Source organism: Euprymna scolopes, chromosome 2 (genome assembly GCF_053919585.1).
Source record: "Euprymna scolopes isolate OS-2025 chromosome 2, ASM5391958v1, whole genome shotgun sequence".
Taxonomy (NCBI): Eukaryota; Metazoa; Mollusca; class Cephalopoda; order Sepiida; family Sepiolidae; genus Euprymna; species Euprymna scolopes.
This window is the reverse complement of record NC_136483.1, coordinates 115,109,232-115,129,829: the sequence shown is the minus strand read 5'-3', so window position 1 is coordinate 115,129,829 and position 20,598 is coordinate 115,109,232. Positions and strand designations below refer to the sequence as shown.

At 33.7% G+C, this 20,598-nt stretch overlaps 1 protein-coding gene across 17 annotated transcripts in view; it reads left to right on the top strand.

The window, feature by feature from the left end:
• Positions 1 to 20,598, top strand: part of LOC145294259 (septin-7-like) — a 541,621-nt gene that overhangs the window by 353,949 nt on the left and 167,074 nt on the right. For all 17 annotated transcript variants that reach the window (XR_013869862.1, XR_013869856.1, XM_080141376.1 and 14 more), the window contains exon 2: positions 6,997 to 7,255. Coding sequence is in view for 15 of the 17 variants with exons in the window: in XM_080141373.1 (XP_079997499.1) it covers positions 6,997 to 7,255 (259 nt within the window). In the remaining 2 variants the exon portion in view is untranslated. The remainder of the gene's footprint in view (positions 1 to 6,996; positions 7,256 to 20,598) is intronic.

Sequence of the window (20,598 nt, the reverse complement as noted above, 5' to 3'; positions counted from 1 at the left end):
CATATATTATAAAGTGTGTGTGTGTGTATATATATATATATATATATATATATATAATGTGTGTGTGTGTGTGTGTGTTTCAGTATTTCATTCAACAGAGCTTAGTAATGGTATGAGGATATACTTATTGAAAGCAAGCTACAGAAATGTTTGTGTAGTTTGTTTGCTGAAGGATCTGAGTAGATCTCAATGTACACTAGAAAGCAATATTTATAAGATTATATAGAAAAATATATCTGAAAAACTGCTTAACACTGTTAAAATGAATTATCAGTTTTATTTTTTATTTTATCACAATCTAGCCCTCCCATATATTTACTATAACAATTAATAATTTTTCGAATCTTGCTAGATTCAGCCACTCTGAGTCATAGACGATGAAACACGTGTCAGTAGATAATTATATTTTATATATATATATATATATATATATATATTACAGATAGCTGAGAATCAACTTTTTTTGGACAATTTCAGAGTTTTCAGTTTTGTGAAGTCTTGGGAAATTGGACTGTATCAATGATTGCGCATGAAACCTTAATAACGGTATAAGGTTTTTTTTTTTTTTTTTTATAGAAAGAACATTCCTCCGAGAAAACCATGAAACTTTGAGAAAAGGTGCCAAAAAGAAAATGTATAATTTATTTTACTTTTTTCAATATCCTACATTTTCCTAGGTTTATTGGTTGTTTGATGGTTGGGGTAAGATTGGGCCGGCTACTTTGGAGATCATTTCTGACAATGACTTCAAGCCCCTAATTATTCAACTCTGTATATTAGTCAAAAAAAAAAAAAAGACGGGTTAATGATGACGATAACATATTAAATGAGATAATCCCTGAAATAAATCCACAAAGCCGTGATCAAAAAGGATTTATCAATGTTAGTTTGTAAATCCACAACTAATCTCTCATTTACTTAGTTCTTCCCTCTATTTCTTTTTTTTTTTTTTTTTTTTTTTAATTTCTAGATCTATGGACTTTTACATTTACACAAATTAAACAATCTTAATTTGATCTATAAAAGCGGTATTAAAAGAAATAAATCCTTTTTAATGACTGATTTATTAGTGTTTTTTTAAATTTTTTTAACAGTTTAACTTGCTCAAAATCAGGGCTCTAGATTAACTCTAAGCTTTCTATAACACTTATAATCAATTGGTTAGAAATGATTCACCCTACAATGCATGGAAAGATAACTCATTGTTTAAATGTATTTTCTTTTACATTTAAAATATCTTCATTGAAGGGAAATACGAGTTCTGCTGAAACTTAACATTTTAGTACAGATACTTATTTCGGCACTTAATTGTTTTTATAAAAAGGGTTGTACACTTATTTTCCATGTCCATGTTATTTTTGGGTGAAGATTGGAGCTCTTAAATGTCTACTTTTGATCATCTATCATACATCCAATGATATTATTATTGGTGGAAATGACCACATTATGGAGAACAGTCTTTCCCTGCAATTCTTGTCAAATTTCATAATCTATCCAAAAGTAAAGACGTAAATATTTCAATGAAAAACTTTTTTAAGGCAATTTTTCAGTAATTGCTTACTTTAGACTTGGAATTTTTTTAAAAAAGATTTTAATTGAAAACTTAGTCATTGCTGCAGATTAATTTTTTTTTATCTCATCAAATGAAACTAGAATGTTACTCACCCTAAAATAAATTTCTCAAACAAAAAACATCTTTTGTGTAAGACGTTGAAGACTGATGAGAACTCTGATTTGAAAAGTATATTTTGATGATGAGGCTATTAAGGTTGTCTAAAAATTTTGTTAGCTTGGTGAGACCATTGGAGCACAGGGAGGAGCAGGAGCAGATGGAGTTAAGTTCAGGAAATTTCTGCCGCTAACAAAGTGTTGCCACTAACAACCAAGGATAGGATTGTCTGGCATATATGCAAAGTGTGATGTATGAAAATAGTTGGACCTGTGTTGCGTGTAGAGAAAAGATATAAAGATGATCTTAACTCTTAACGTATAGGGAACTGTGCCCATCGCAGGAAACTTTATTGATATGTTGAAATTGAAAGATGGGATGAGAGTTCTTGTATTAGATGTAGGTTGAGATAGAAACCAATGAAAATGGGAGAAAGTAATAAAGATGGATTTGAGAGAAGGAAAAATAAAGTCGATATACATATAATTGCATCAACAGCATTATGATCTTTGGATTTGATTTAAAAAATAATCTTGTTCTGTTGCTGTGTTAAAGAAAATTTAAGATTCTTTTTTAATGGGATTGTAATTTTTTTTTTTTTTTTTTTTGTGTTCAAATTGTGTTTTTGTCAAAATGCCATGGAAAAAAACATTTATGTACAGCATATGCTCCTCTCGTTTTTTTTGTTTTTTTTTTTTTCACTCGTATACGTCCTCTTTTTGCAAGATTGTTTTTGTTTATCAAACTTTAAGGTTTTATAGAAAGATGATTCTTGGCAAAGTTTAGTTTTGTTTGCATTGTACCCGTAGGTGACCCAACAGGTCATTATATATATATATATATATATATATATATATATATATATATATATATATATATATATATATACCGTCCAACATATGCTAGAATGTAAAACTAACATTAAATTGAATATGATGATGGATATACAAAGCGTTGTGTTGAAATAAATATGAAATAACAAAAAAACTGGAGAACCACAACAAAATTCAAACGTGTTCACAAAGAAACTTACTCATAGCTTAACACGCCATAACCAAAGTAACTAAACACAAATTTGACTTTCATCGCTTGGTAAAATAGTTTTTTAAATGAGAACTGATCATTATTCACATGTTGATTGTTGTTGAGGACAATAGTCCAAAGAAAAATAATTCGAATAGAAATGTTAATTGCTTGATTATCACATTTTTGCAATAACACACTTACAGATCAGCTCTGTGATTCAAAATTATTTAGAGACGAAGAAATAAACTTTAAAAGTTGGAAAAAGTATGTCATTCTTTCCTAATGTGGATATAAAAACAAGACATGTTTAAGATAGTATTTTATTTGGTCTGTTATGCATATGTTAGAAATAGCATTTTCTGTGGTCTGTTATGCATATGTTTGAAATAGCATTTTTTTTTTTTCTTCGTTTTTTCACATACCCGTTATATAGACGCACTTTTGGAATGTTTGGTTTTATTTTATGTCAGTTTTATTTTCTTTGGATTTGATGTTTCTATATTTTATTTTCTTGACTCGTGCAGGAAATGAACGCAAGTGCACTTTTTGTTTGATGAAAGGATTTAGATTATTTATATTTTATTATTTTTCATTACACATTTATAGAATAGCTATTTAAACGTGTGAATTATTTCTGCTGAAATTGTGTTTATTCTAAACTCCAACCGAACTGTCATCTCAGGTTTATGACTTTTTTTTCACTTTTTTCCCCCATTTCGGTATTCAAAAGTTGAAGTTTGTTTATTTGAAACCTATTATCACAATTACCCTCAAACATTCATGAAAATCACACTTTCTATCATTAAAAATTCCCCAAATAATTGCCGTGGTTGTTTGACAAGGATCAAAATATAGTATCTGTTCTTATTACTACATTAGAAGGAAAATTATGTAAGCAGAAAATGTTCAGATTTATTTTAAGTGACTAAAATTGTCTTCAGTATTTACAATATTTTTGAGATGACGTGTTCTCGACCAGATATTAGTCTTCACTAATGGATAAAGTACTTCGTAAAATTCAGTTCTAAGTGACACTCTTTTGGAAGTTGGAAGTTCAATCCTCAGTGCAGGCAATACTAAGAATACAATTGCAAATTAATTTATTTGCTGTGGACTATTATCCTCATCCTTTTTAGTTGTTTCATGACATTTCGGCCAACTATTTCTCTGGCCTTTGTCAGGTGGTAACCATGACGGGATAGGAATTCCGAATCTTTAACTGCATCCTCAGTAATTACTGCCTTCCATAGTTGCTGTTGTCTCACCATGTTTTGGCCAAATAAGCATCTGGCCGGCTTTGGATAAGATTGAAACTGTATCTTCAGACAATACTCACCTGACACTGTAGAGATTCAATATCTATCCACTGTGCCATGGGCCCCGAAATGTCACGGAACAAATAAAAAAGATGAGGATAATAGTCCACAATAAATAAATTGATAATATTCATCTCAATAATGAATTCCAATAATTGCAAATTACTTTAAAAAGAAAAAGAAATCTTCTACTTGGTCATGGCTGTTGGAATGATAGCAAGATTAAACAAAGGTTCTGTTCAAAATTTTATCCAGTTTTCAATGAGATATACCTGAAGGTATTTTGGAGGTTACATCGGCCAAAGCATCAGAATAACACTCAAGATGTGAACAGTAGTCCGAATAATCTAAATAATACATGTTGGCATGTGTTGGACAGCTTTTAGAAATTGACTCTCAAACCAACCTTTCTTGTCCAGGTTTTTATTTATTTATTTATTTATTTTTTTTTTACCCAAGTCAATCGTTAATACTTCCTCCAATGTTTCCCTTGGTTTTCTCCTGTCAAGCAATCTTGCTAAATAGGTAGTTCAAATTCCAAATTCTAAGCGAATTAGCAGTTTATTGATTAACCACCTGAAGACGGCCGGAGGAATAGTTGGCCGAAACATGGTGAAACAACTACTATGAAGATGAGAATAATAGTTCACAGATAAATAAATACTATCCTCTTCTTGAATGTTCTTCTTACATTTCGATCAATGCAATCGCAAAGGACTCGTGTTACCATACATAAGTGTTAAATAATCAGTTGTAAGTGACAGTCTTTTAGCGGTTGATGGTTTAATCTTCAATACGCGTGATACTAAGAATATGATTACAAATTAAGACTTCTATCTGGTCATGACTGAAGGAATGGGAGCAACTTACCTCCATGGATTAAATGACCTTTGTTCTGAAAAAGTTTGGAGGTTACATTCATTGAAATGTTTTGTGAATAATGTCCAAGATGAGAACAGTTGTCTGAACCATCCAAATAGTTATATGATGAAGGGGAGGGGGGCTAGCAATTTAGTAATACTGATTTCTTACATGATTCAATAATTCATACATAACAATCGCTTAAACAATCATTAATAGATTTTACTAACGTTTCCACTTTGAAACAAGTGAAGTATGCATGGTCTCCTGTGAATGAGGCGCATAAAAAAAATGACTAAGTTTAGCATCACCCCCTCACCCAGCCCCAAAAGTCCACAGGGAACATTTGAGTTCTGCTCCATGCAAAAAAAGAAATGACTAAGGCATTCAATGGCTACACTCCAGATTAAGCTCTCCTTTGGTGGGGAGACAGGTAAATACCTACCCTTAATAAAGCTATATTTAAATATCACTGTTCATGAATAGACATCCACTGTATGATACCATGCACCAGTTTAAAAAAAAAAAATTGAAATTTGTACATCTTAATTTATAATTCATGGCTTATGGTAAAGAGATACATCCGATTTGACTGCATAATCAGAAAGAGCACACAATTTTACATAAGAGTGGCAAGTTTCATGAGAATAGCTTGGAAAATAAATAAATGGTGGTGAAATTACCAAATTTCTTGAAATGTTGAGGGCTGTAATTTAGCCCACTTTTTCTAAAGAAAAATGTCCACGGAAAAGCCTAAATTTTGGCACTTAAAATTCTCATAACTTTTGAACTACTGATGGTATTTGCATAATTCAAACGGTTTTAAGCATCTTTTACATAACTCTTTTCATGCAAGTTAATAAAATAAAATAATTATCTAAAAAGAAAAAATCAACTTGTAATTTTTGTGAATATCAAAAAAAGTAAAAACAATAGTTGGTTTCAAGTTGGTGTTCTAGTTTTTATTTTAATGAAATCAATCAATATTACTGACAACATAGTTTCTGAAAGTGGAATTTTTTTTTTTAACAAGATTCTATACTCTGCCAATAATAATGTCAAAGGCATTACTTTGTACTACTGCTAATGAGACAAATTGCAAGAGCCACTCTGTTTTGTAAGGCTTATTTTTTAGCAGAGCCATCACAATCATGCCAGTGATTGAAGGGGAATTAAGTAAACAAGCTCAGCAACTCCAGAAATTTCCGCTATCATTGGAATGAAAATAAATTTGTCTGCAAAAGACTTTTTTTAATCCCTTCTTTTCAAGCAACAAACTCTGCTTCAATTGTGGACCTAATTGAAAATGTCACCAAGAAGTTTCTCCCCTTTCAAAGGGAAAATAGTAATTCAATCAGGCCAGTTTCCATAACTATGGTTAAAGTATACTGTACTAAAATTGTTTACAATTTTGTTCTCAGAAAAATTTTCTTTTCAAATTTCTTTAATATTTTGTAATCTGAAAGTACGACGAAACACCAATTAAACAAGTTAAAGTTTGTAATTGTATGGATTTTGTTTTTCATTTTGTTTTATTTTTCCGCAGAAGATAATTGGGTAAAATTAAACATACTCCTGCTAAGATTATCAATTTCAACCTGATCACAATCATGTTTTTTTTTTCTCTCTTGAACAAGTGACTGCCTGTTGGCAGTTAATATAGCTTCTATGCAAATTATCTTCTGAAATTGCCTTCATGCATAGCACAGGTGATCTTATGATTTCTATGATGCGGAGGATAAGTTCTACTCATTACACTTTAAATAACTAGATTTTTAATAACCATCCTAATTGGTTACGTTACATTTGCAGATTGTCATCGCAAAGTCAATAGTTGTTTCATTTGTGTGTTGTATTCTTCTTTGTATTTCAGAATTCTGTGAATAAATTGGTAGATATCTGCTATTATGCATTTCATTCACCCACAGATTGGAATATAAGAATATCCAGCATGATTGTTGCATTTAACACAACACTGATTTAAAATGTGTTAGAAAAGGGTTAGAAAAACAGTGAAGACAATTGCTTTTTTTTTTTTTTTTTAAATAGGAGTCTATAATTTTTATTTAATTTTATTTTTAAAACAACATTTTTTAACAAGTTGTTTTATTTACTTATTTTCAGTTAAATGCAGCCAAGCGCGACGCATTCTTCAAGAATGAAACGCCACCTAAATTTGATCCGAGCGCACGATTTGGCATGGATAGAGAACGAGCTCGTGAGCGCGACATAATCGGCAAAGATGTTGACAACGACCGCAACGAAAAGCACCACAGGGAGGGCCATAAAGAACTGGAGAATTATGTAGGTTTCGCTAATCTACCCAACCAAGTATATCGAAAATCTGTCAAGAGAGGATTTGAGTTTAACTTAATGGTCGTTGGTAAGTAAAACTATCGTAATACTTTTCTTATCTTGATCTTCTGAAACCGTTTGCTATTCTTTGGAAGAAGGGAAGAAACATGTATGGATCAGATTTTTTTTTTTTTTTTTATTCCATATTTTCTTTTCATATAACAAAAGTATATTCAATTATAAAATAGTATTTTCTTTTAAGCCTGCCAAAATCGTTTTGGCCTTTTTATTAGAATTTTATACTCTTGTGTAACTAAATCATAAAGTTAAAAATTAAATACAAATAAAATTTTATGCTATGAATTTATTGAAAAAATATTTTATTTATATAAAAAATGTAAAAAAATAAAATATATTTTTATTTACTGTTTAATCAATTTTATTTTTTGACATTATTTTATCATAAATACATATGCAATGTGATCCTTTGTACCTTTCTACATGGGTGGTGTAAGGATATCAGTTTACAGGTGAGAACATACACAACACCCATTTAGGAGAACTTGGTTGAGCTCTTAGGTCCTTTGACCTTTCAGTCATGATTGGTTTGTCATCTCTTGCAATCTTGCTCAAGAAAAGTGTGCATAGGTCATCATGTTTTTGGATGTAGAGGAGACCAGGAAAGAGACCAGTTCAACCCAAACAGAATGAATGCGATTACAACAACATACTACAAGTGAATTAAAGCTAAAAAGTAAATTTTAAGCATATAACATTTTTAGCAATGAATTGGCGGGGGGGGGGGGTATGTATGAAAATATTTTAGAATAAATTTTATTCTTTAAAATTCTGTTTTTCTAAATAAAGTACTTTCTACTACCATCCAGCGCAGCCAGGATTGAACTAATTGTATGAGTTCGTAGTACAATCTTGTTGGTCGCTGAATACTTGATGCTTCGCTAGGGCTATCAAGGGTATTTTTTATTGTGACGCCATTACTAGATGCGATGCCTACCACGGCTTAAGAGTCCCATCTACCCTTGAGAGAAGAATAGACTGGGACAGTTTCTTAACCTGGTATTTTACCTTGCGGTGCATACAGTGCCTCACCTTCCCAAATGGTCACTCATCTGGTACTGGCCAAGTTCAACATTGCTTAACTTTGGTGATCTGGTGAGAACCGGTGTGTCAGCATGATTGTGCCATATTACAATCTACAATTAAATCTAATTAGTGCAGTTAAAAAATTATACAGATTTTTAAATGTGATTTGGTATTGTAGGTTATCCACTCATCTTTGGTAGCATTTACAAATTATGAGATATGCAATTTCCTAACTCGGCATTTCAGTGTTCATCATATATTCATCGTAGTGGAACAATTAATTTAATGTTTGCATGAGATACTTTTGCCAATTTTTTTTTTTCCTTTAAGCCATAGTCATAAAACCGTTAGCAATAGACAGTCTACTAAGCTGATTAGGGAATGCATAAAACTTGGGAATATTATGATAGTTAACCAATACTGAACTCTTAAAATGTAGCGGTGATATGTTCATTCACACAATTTTGAGGCAGCACGTTTTGGACTGGAGATCACAGTAGATCTCTGAGCAAACACTTTGATTGTGATTATGCAGAGGATCTAATTTGAATGTATATCATTGCGAATCAATGTGCTTTTCATGCCTGTTGTCACATGCTCTCCATGGAAAAAACTATGTATATCAAAATTATCTCATGGATTTAAATTTTAACATTTTATAAGATATCTGATCGGTTTTATTGCAAAACTTTTTTTGAATACAGTATATTCCTTAACTGAATTATTTTTTACAAAAAGATAAAAATGTTTTAGTATTTGCCTATCGTTAATGTCCACTCAGCAAAACATCTCTAAATGAAAGTTTACTGTTTAAATATGATTTGATAATGTAAGCTAAAGTTTGCTTGTGATTGACAAGAGACAACTGAAATTGTTAATGATGTGGAATTTCCACAAGTTACAGCTATTTAATATTTTAGTTAAAGCGATCATGAGTTTTTGAATTTGATTTAAAAAAAAAAAAAAAAAAAAAAGTATTAAAATGTCCTAAACATTTCTTTTAGTGAAGGGAGTGGAAGTGGCATCCTATGAGTCAGACATGAGTGGCCTTCACACGTCTGCTGGAAGTGGTTTCCTATGGAATTCTAGGATAAGGATGGTCTATTTTCTCATTCTGATTAAAATGCTTTTTGTCTTGCTACCTATTCCAATTGTAATTGTATATCCTGACATTAATGCAATCTCCAACTTTTATTCTATGCATAAACATTCTAGTAGTATATGTAATTTCTAACTATTAATTTAGTTTTAATAAGATTTGCTTAAACTAATTTCACCTTGGAACCATTCTAAAAACCTAGGGACTTACTTGAACCATCAAATCTTTGTCAGTGTGAGGTAGGGTCTGGTTCGGTTTTAGCAAAGGCACTATCCCAGGCATTGCCAAACTACCTGCGAATTTCAAGTCTATTTTTATACCTATCCAGAGTGTCTGTTTATCAGTTACTAGCTTGGGTGACTGGCATTGCCCGGGTGTTTGGAGGTGTGTGTTGAGCAAAAAAAAAAAAAAAGTGGTAGTAGGCAGGCAGGCTCGACCCCATACCGCGAAGGAGGAAAATAATGTGGGAAAAAAAAGTGACGTCTTTGCCGTTGCGCCCATCGCCAAACCGAAAGGGTGAAGGTTTAGATTAAGGCTAGTCAATTGAATAGAGATGACTTTTGAAAATATCGATGAAAAAATTGACCCCTCTCTGTTGAAAAGTGCCCTGTTGAGAGTGAAGAAATGAATGTTTTCAGCAAATTTTTGATATTTGTCATCTGGAGGGTCGAGCTTCAAAACGATACCGATCTCGTGAAAATCAGTCGCAAGTTTTAGGCATGCATAAATTTAAATAGACAGGTGAGATTTATATTATAGATGATTGACAAGAGACAGCCTTAAGGTTAACTGAATCACTGTATAATGAATAAATAGTTGGTTGATTGGTTTAACTGCATTTGCGGACTGATTTGAGGTTAGATCAAGTTCATACCAGAATTTTAGTGGAGCAGAAAAAAAAAAGGTGCACTTTAACTCTCTGTAGAGATATCCAGCCAGAAGTGACCCACAAAATTAAAACTTCTCTGCAAAAGTTGCTGAGTCCAGATTGTCTACATTTGCATTTGTCTTCTACCCTTTATTTATTTATTTATTTATTTTTTTTAGATACTTGTGATCCATCTTTTGGCTAAAACAAATAGGAAACGTATGGATTGAGTAAAGTAATATACATAGATAGAAGGCTGTGAGATCACAAGAAATTCAGGCTGATGTAAAAGATGCTTGTGCTCAACAAAAAACATTTCGCTAAGCAAAGTCTCCTGTAGTGAAGATAAAGGTTAAACAAACTAAAATCCGCCATATTGCAAGAATGTCTCTAGGGCTTAGAATTCCTTTTTTGTTTTTCAAATAAACATTCATTTAGCAATAATAATAAATAAACCTCTTCTCTTTTCAGTTCTTTTATGGTCATGTAGTTACTGCTGCACTCTTTTGCCTTATCGTGGGAGGGGGGGGTAATGGATATCATTACTGGTTATGGATCACTTATGCGAAGTTCAAAACCACTCCATCCAATTGTGATCATTTACACACTAATACCCTTGGGAAAAATACAAATAGTTAATTTTCTCATAATTATGAGTTAAATAGAAATTTATGATTAGTCTTATACACTTGGTTACTATGTATTCTGTTTGATAATCATTGGAAAACTTGTAGAAAAATATGCAGAATACAAAGAAATATACACAGATTAGTCGAAAACCATAAATGGAACAGGTGCAGCATATATAGATGGGCAAAACCAAAACCAAATACAACTACCCAATGACACCTCGGTATACACAACTGAACCACAAGCTATCAAAATGGCAGTCAAATGCATCAAAGACAACAAAACAAAAGTTCATCATATATACAGACTCCCTATCTTGTATCATGGCCCTTGAAGAGGAAAAAACTAAGCACCCTTTCATCACAGAAATTATACAGGAATATAATGAAATAACCGAAAAAGGTAAAATAATTGTAATAGCCTGGATACCAAGCCATGTTGGCATCCCAGGAAATGAGAAAGCAGACAAACTGGCTAGAAAAATAACAAACCAAATAAAAAAACATAAAAATACCACACACAGACCTGAAAAGAAAAATCAATGAATATCTGGAAAAAAGGGTGGCAAGAGGAATGGAATAGGTGCAGAAAGAACAAGTGAAAAACAAAAAGCTTGGAAGGCAAAAGAGATTTTACTGAACTGAATAGGAATCACACACAAAGCATGTGGACCCGACCTCATCCCAGCTGTGCTATTAAAAAAGTGCTCAGCCGAAGTAGCTCCAGTTCTCTCCAAACTCTACAACAAATGCCTTAATGAATCTTGCTTTCCGAGCTGCTGGAAAACTGCTTCTGTGGTACCAGTATTCAAGAATTCTGGCGAAAGAACTGACCCATTAAATTATCGCCCTATTAGCCTCCTCCCACTTTTTGCCAAAATATTTGAGACCTTAATTAACCATGCTCTAGTCCAGCACCTTACAGATGCTAAACTTCTGACCGACCATCAATATGGATTTAGACAAGCCCGTTCCACGGCAGACATCCTCACTGTAATCTCTGAACGCATATACCATTCACTGGACAAAGCGGGAGAGGGCAGAGCGGTAGCTCTAGATATATCTAAGGCTTTTGACAGGGTATGGCATGAGGGTCTCCTCAGGAAGATTAGATCTTACGGTATCACTGGTAGAATACTTAACATAATTAAATCCTTCTTAGATAAGAGAAAAATCCAGGTTGTCCTGGACGGTCGTACGTCTAAACAATATAATATAAATGCCGGAGTGCCCCAGGGATCTATCCTTGGTCCTCTGCTGTTCCTGATATTCATAAATGACCTCCCCGATAAAATTGCCTCTGAGATGGGTATATATGCTGATGACACCACACTCTATAGCAGGCACGACAGGAAAACAAATGAACATATATCTAAAGTAATGGCAGAAACACTAGAGGATGACCTCAAATCAGTAGTGGAATGGGGACAAAAATGGATGGTAACGTTCAATGCCACCAAGACAAAACTGGTTTCATTCAATAATTACAGGAAACCTTCTCTACCACCTATAGCAATGGCCAACAACTCTTTAGCTGAGAGTACGTCTTTCAAGCTCCTTGGCCTAACGTTCACAGGAAACATGAGCTGGAACAATTACATCGAGGGCATTGCCAGGGCCGCTGCGAGGAAGGTGGGCTCTCTCTACCGTGCTAGAAAACTTCTAACACCCGAAAGTATCCTGTACCTCTATAAGGCCACTATTCGTCCATGTATGGAGTATTGCTGTCATATTTGGGCCGGTGCATCGGCTACTAGTCTCTCTCTCCTTGACAGGGTTCAAAAGAGAGTCGCAAATCTGATAGGCCCTAAACTGGCATCAAAACTTCAGCCTCTGTCCCATCGTCGAAACGTTGCATCCCTCTGCCTGTTCTACAAGTATTATAATGGTGAATGCTCTGAAGAACTGCAAGCACTTGTGCCCCCACGACGTGAACACCCTCGACAGACCCGACAAGCTGCAAAATCCCACCCCCACACTGTAGAGATCCCTAGATGTAAAAGATCGTTCTACTCCAGTAGTTTCTTCCCCAGAACTGCGAGACTTTGGAATTCCATTCCAGGTCACTGCTTCCCCAACTGTACTGACATGCATAAGTTCAAGTGCAACGTGAACCAACATCTCGCTGCCCTAATCCCTACATAGTGCCCCAGTTGATGTTTCCCCTGATAGTAGCCCCCTACACCAAAGTGGCAATGTGCCTTGTTTGGGGTGAAAATGTAATAAAAAAAAAAAAAAAAAAAAAAAAAAACACACACAAAACTAATCAAAATGGAGAAAGTACCAAACTGCACACTCTGCAACCAACGAATAGCAATCAAACATTTACTGACTGAGTGTAGAAGACATCCGGAAGAAGTATTTTGCAACAGCAAGCATTGGAAAAGTGTTCCAAGAAGTGGAGCCTCGACAAATTGTAAAGTACTTAAAAGAAACAAATTTATTTAAACTCTTTTAAATTAAGCAAGTAACATTTTTACTTCTGAAAACAAACTTTTCAGGAAATTTAAAGCATGTTGCCTCCGAAGATAAACTTTTCGTTAAAAATTTAAAACATCTTTCCAAGAAATTGAACATTTTCTATATCAATAAACCTTAAATGATCACTGGAGGTTGAAATGCTGTTAAGCAAACGCACTCACTTTGATAATCACCTAAAAGAGTTGATCATATGCTATACGACAGATAAACTAAACTATTACTTTGTCAAGTTGTGTGACTGCAAGATGTAGACCCTTGAAGCAGAACTCAAAATGTTGTGTCCTAAAGCAATTACTCCCCCATCCTTTGTTAACCAAATTGGTAAATTTCCATCTTGATCCGTTGAACAAGCCATTTTCTCATTTATTGATTCAATTTTAAAACTTCTTTTTATAGTTTAGAGGGAAATAAGTCCTATGCATGACACCTTTGGCAAGATGTTTGCCAAACATCCAGAAATTCAGATTTGCTCTCGTGGGGAAGCAAATAAACACAGCTCTGCTTAGGTATGTTTATTTACCTCCTCTGACCACATGGTCAAGTGGGATTTGAAAAGCCAACACTCTAACTGAAGTGCCCTCTGGGCTACAAAAGGCACCTGAGCAACCTCTGTAGGGTCACCTTGGATTAGCAATAATAATAAAGCTCTGATTCTCAAAGAGAAGGTAAGGCCTGAGAGTGAACCTCTCAGGACTGAACAGAATCGTATCTTGGTCTGACTGCTCAAAAGCATCTGTCAGATTGATTGTCAAGGACGCATCTCCTACTTGTATAAACAATGCCTACTACTACTATTACTGAATTCAGTAATATCCCAATTTTGGATTGGAATCATGCATTAGTTATGATTACTCTCTGGTTCATTCTAATCTAGAAGGGGAGTACCTAGTGTGTCATGGATTAAATAGAATCTATCATTTACAAATGGCTTATTATAAACTAGTTGTACCTATGTGTTGGTGCCGGGAAGATTTTTTGTTTTTTTTACTTACACACATGATACGTGTGTGTGTGCATATATAGTCATTAGTGTTTTATGGTTATGCAATCATCCATGTAGAGGGTGACAATTCACAAAACCACCTTTTGCTTCATTTGGTTTTACCTCAGGGTCACCAAACAATTGCCATGGAAATGACTGGAATTAAGAACTATCAAACACTAAATTTAAGTGAATACATTTGACAGTCTAGAATGTTTGAACGAGAAGAATATTGCATATATATAATGATTTAGAAAGCTAAATTGAATTATTATAGTTTAGTTATTAACTTATTCATTAAACCAAATGTTATAAAGCTCTAATTCTGTTATGGTAGTGTTTTAATCGTCTCTATAAAATATATGTAAAACGTTTCCAAACTTTTAATTTTGTAATACATGAGGATTTATTAAAAACTTTAAAATTTAAATGTTTACAAATTCCTTTCAATTTTCGGAGGATTACAAAGTAATTTCAAATTAAATAATAATCTTGAAATATGAAAGAATAATCAGTTGCGAACTCAACACAAAAGAAAAAAAAAGAATTCTTGCAACCTACATGAAGTGCTATAGGAAGAAGACCTGCAGCACTTCCTGCTTTAAAATACTTTTTTTTTATTTTGCTGAGAAAAAAAATGCCCTAACAGATTTTTATCTGTTATTTAAAAGAAACTTGTAATGTCTGTTGATGCGTATGTCTGGCTGAAACTTGAAACAAGCAAAGGTACACTTGCTGAACTTGTATGTTTTGATTCAACATTAATCCAAGTTAGTTATGCGAAGAAAAAAATGTTATTCATTTACTTTGGTCACAAGGGAATCAATTTGTAACAGAAAGGGAATGACAGAAAAACATTTGTCATGCATATTGATAAATGTTAGAAAAACAATACTGAAATTAGGTCAAACCGTCAGCTGATGATAACTTCATCTTTCTTTTAAATTTTTATATTGAACCAATTGCCAAAGTTTGCACATGACAACGGCAATGTTCAAAAAGTAATGTGACTGAAAATATGTAGAGTGGGAGAAAAAAATGTTACATGCTTGTATTTTCTTATCCATGCTCCAGGCAACACCAGATAGTCCTGCTAATTAAATATCTTTTTTTCTTTCTCTTTTTTAAAAAAATTTATCTACAAATTATTGCCAGTGTAAACTTTAGCTTATCAGATGATGGTAAAGACAGCTAAAGTAATGTCTTGTCTGTTTATCATATGAGGTGGGGGAGGGATAAGAAGATATTTTCTGGTCCTTATAGATGTGACTTTTTCCTTTCAATTTATTGCATGCCAACTTACAGTCCAGTCTTTCTCCTTGCTTCTGAACACCTCTTTCACTCGGCTCACTTTAATGTTTTTCAACAGTCAACTGTTTGTTTACCAATACTCAGGAACAAATGGATGAGCTTAAACTAAGCTTGGCCCAAGGCCACCGATCTGGGGCACTTCTCTCCATGGATTAACTATGAGGAACAGGTGGTGAAATGAGTGTCAATACAGATTATGAAATTGGTTAGGAAGAGTTCAAACCCATTCAGATCTTTTTCCTTTATCTGCACTGCATTTTTCATGGAGAAAGGTGTGGACTTTTTTTCCCATTTATGCATGCAAAAAAACAACCTGTGTTGGAATGAGTTGTTGATTTGTGATTCAGCATTAAACAATCCAAAAAACTTGTTGATTATGAAATAAAACGAACCCTAACCCCACACCACATTCACTATCCAGCAATGTAGCAACAATGGAAGATGCAAATAACAATAAGACCAGTTAGTGAGGAGTGATCAAAGGAAATGCCTTGTAAAAACTATCTCACAAGTATTTAACACTTTGATTGCCACACCGTTTTCTTAGAAATGTTTTTTTTTGGGGGGGGGGGACACCAAAAATATTTTTGTAAATTATGACTTGGGCTGTTACAACCACATATTCTTTTCATTGTTTTGACTCTCGAGTATATATCCAACACGGTTAATCCACCGAGAACCACATCACTTTATATAAAAGCATATAAGATATCAACGAATATGCATTCGAGAGTCAAAACAATGAAAAGAATATGCTGTTGTCCTAGCCCTACTTATGGCTACAATTTTCAATTTTCTTTCTTAGTTGGGCTAGAAACCTAGAACTCTTTCAGGTTGTTCATATATTTTAAAATGTTAAAAATTAGAAGTATAAAACACTTCAACGACTGTATACGGCTGGAAACAAAAAGTGATGTGATCGTTAATAAATAACAGGTGCAAGGGAGATGAAAAAATGAAGATATTTGGAAGACTTACCTATAATTACTAGTTGAGCATTTGCTTTCTGGCACTGTCGCTTGGATTGGAGTGAAATATGATTTCTGTTCAGTCCTAGGAGGCTGTTTTCCAAGCAGTATACCTCTTTTGGGAAGGCTGATTTATTGGTAGTCACCTGAAGTGGTTCTATTGGGAAGTGCTGACTGGTTCAATCATGGTAAATTTTCCAAAGTGGCCCATTTGGGGGGGGGGGTCAAACCTGATGTTGAGGGGGGGGGCAGGTGATAATCCTCAGAGGATCTTTGCACATTTACTTCGATATTGTTTGGTGCTTTTCTGATCTGTCAGCAAAGGAAGAATTACATCCCTGCATCTGAACATTCCAGTGCTTTGGCAAATTACCAAAAGGTCTTGGACTGAGAAATTTTTCTTTGAATGCTTACATTTATTTTGTGGCCAAATTAGTTCATTCTTCTTTTCATGGCAATCTTTATGCCATTCTGAAACTGAAGAATTTCTTTAATTTGGGTTATCTTACAACAATCCAGACAGGTTTTGACAATCATGGTTTTAAAACAATCATTTTTGTGTACAAAGACTTTCTCTGCTTTTAATGTTCAATTCTCAGAAGTACATGCAGCTATTGGAATCGCAAATGAATGGTAAAGTCTAAGATTCAAAGCATGAGACAAATCTTTTCTGCTCCAGATGGTTTTCTTTAATCTGCCAAAGGCAGTGGAGGCTAACCAATTTCGTTTCAGATTTTTTAAAAACCTGTTGTAAATCTGTCAGAATTAATTTTCCGTTATGAAAAGAAAATCACTTTTGTGTTCCAAGTTGGAGAGAAAATAGCAAATCGATACATAGGACTGAAAATGGATTTTCTCTTTGCTCTATTGGATTTTAGCTTAGCAGTGAACCAGCCCTTTGGATAAGTGGCTCCCATTCGGAGTGTAGATTTAATTCCTACACCCCCCCCTCACATCTTCTATTTTGTTTCACTCTTTTGGAACAACAATCAATGATTTAGTTCTTAATAAGAAACGTTCTAAATAGAAAATGGCATTCTTTTTCCACATGTGTGTAGATACTTTCACACACACACACACACACACACACATGTATGTATGTACACATACTTTCAAATATGCATACACATGCATGCATATAGTTGTACAAATACAGTCATACATGCATGAGTGCATGTATATATGTGTATATATATATGTGTGTGTGTGTTCATTGTTTTCAAAAAGAAACTTTTAAATTAAATAGAATTGGGTAAATGTTAAAGAGGCCAATTTCCATTACAATCGGAAAGAAATGCTGAGTTGATAAAAAAAAAAAAAAAAATCTAAAAATAAAATTAACAAAATTATACAGAGTTAGGAATTGTTTCAAAATACCCCTTCCACCATGTCTTAATAAATAATAAAGTAAATAAAAGATTTAAAGAAGGGGAGTTGTTGGTGATAACCTTAATATAAAAGGAAAAGCTACTTATGTAGAAGAAATTTGATAAACAAGAAACCCCCCCTCTACTCCCCACCTTCCCCCCTCTTAAACACTCCCACTCTCAAAGCAACTGGTGATGCCACAATTTTTTGACTAAAGGATGTAGGGCATAGGGGTTGTGGAATAGGTTTTTATGTATGTCCTCTTCCTTATAAGGGAGGAGAAAAGAACTCCTTGTCCTTCTCTATCTTTCTCCTTTGTTGCTTTCCTCATATCTTTCTCTCTCTCTCTCTCTCTCTAATTGCAACCAAACGTTTTTGAGAATGCAGACATGTGCCGAACATGAAGTATGTGTGTGGATGTTTACAGTGTTTGAAGGTGTATGTGTGCACACACAATGTGTGTATACCATATGTGTACACTCTTTATCTTTATATACGATGTAAATGTTTGCAATGTGAGTTTTTACAATGTGTATGTAATGTGTGTATGTGTATGACTATACACATGTATGCTGTTGACAATGATGTAAACATTTATGTAGATGTTTAATAATGAAGTTTGTGGGTTTGTTTCTCTCTCTCTCTAATTGCAACCAAACAAGTTTGAGAATGCAGACATGTGTCAAACATGAAATGTGTGTGCGGATGTTTACAGTGTTTGAAGGTGTATATGTGTGTGCACATCATATGTGTACGCACTATATATATTCAAGTAGTGTCTTGTCTAGTACAGGCATTGACGGTTATGGCTTTCCATCCACTTCTCTCCCTAGAGGCATTCATGAATTCATTGTTGCTCATCATTTTTGATGTTGCCCAGGTGTTCAGATTGTCAATGTATGTTTCTCGTTGTTGTCCTCTGCTTCCTTACTGAGCGAGGTGTTCTGATTCAGATACTTATTCATGCTGTTTCTTGAATAAAGAATTTAATATATTACCATAGCTTTCTTGGCAGTTGTACAGACAGTAGGTTGCAGTTTCTTTCTGTCCGAGCAGTGCCCATAATGGGTGAATGTCCTGACTAAAGGTAGCTTCTGTTCAGCACAACGAAATACGAAACCATGAACAGAATCATTTGTTTGTTTCTGTTGTATTACATCAGTCACCTGCTTTCCATAACCTTGTGTTACCTTGATTGAGGGTCAAGTGGGGGCTAAAGAGGGCTCTCGACTTTAAGGGTCTCCCACAAACTAGCGGAGGGAAGGAGGTGCCTTACTTTTCCTTTGGCGGTAGTGCTGTCCCACTACCCTAATATAGTACTACACACATACACACACTGTAAATATTTTCAATGTGAGCTTTTACAATGTGTATTTATGCTATTGGCACTAATGTGAACAATCATGTAGATGTTTAATAATAAAGTTTGTGGATTTATATTTCTATAAAAACTTTTCTGGCGTATGAATACGCACGCACAATTGTATCATTTACTCACCACATTTTGAAAACAAATTAAGTGAACTCACCGTCGTCGGTTAAGGGCTTAATAAGTAACTTTCTTAATATAAATATGTAAATACACTCATGATAGCAATCACACCAAGTTCCAAATGCAATTCCTTCTACATGTAGAATTAGGGATTGTCGGCTTCTAGAAGTTTTAAGCTTTTCTTCCACCTTCAGTTTGGATTCTTTTACCGTTTTCAGATTTTAATTGTCATTTCACTTAAAACTTCTAGAGATTATTTACGTAAGAATCAACGTGCGCTCTTTCTCTCTGCAAATAGTGTATTAATTTGTGTGATATATATATATATATATATATATATATATAACCATGTGTATGTAAAGAGATTAAAAAAAAAATTTTTTAATTATACATTGTGTATTTTTCATGTACCTAGGTTTCATTGATATGGACATGCCACTTCTGTTGTAGAAACAGGCTTACATTGTGAGACAGAATCTTCAGCACTGTTCAGTCGTCAAAGGCTTCAGGAAAATAAATGCAAATTTCCCTTAACAGATGATGTGTTTATTTTTCCCCTGTTTTTTAGTTTTCGATTACTTAACATTCATGAAGATTCAATCTGACAATAAAAAGTAGTTTCTATCCCAGAAACTGGTTATATTGTCAAATATTTTATATTAGTTCTTGTACAACCTATGATTAAGCACATTTTCCAAATTAATTAATGCTCTCTCTCCCTTTATATATATATATATATATATATATATATACACACACACACACATCCCTAAAATTGTCTAATTAAGCTGAATTATCACATACATTCTACCTAACCTTTCTCCTCTTCCTCCATCATACTTATGTTTATTATCTCTTTCATTTCTCTCCTCATATTTGTCTCGTGTACAAAAGTTATCAAAGTATCTGGTTAATTCAGAAGTTCCTGTTAATAAAAAAAAAGTGGAATTTAAGTCTATTTGATTTTTGCTGTTGTTTGTCATTTTGTATTTTCCATTTTGCTAGTTTGTCTACTTTTCTAGTTTGTCTACTTTTCCATTTTCTTATACATTTTGTCCAATTTTATCTTTTATTCAATTACACACACGTGTGTATATGTATAAAAAAAATAACTGTTAAACATCAGCTT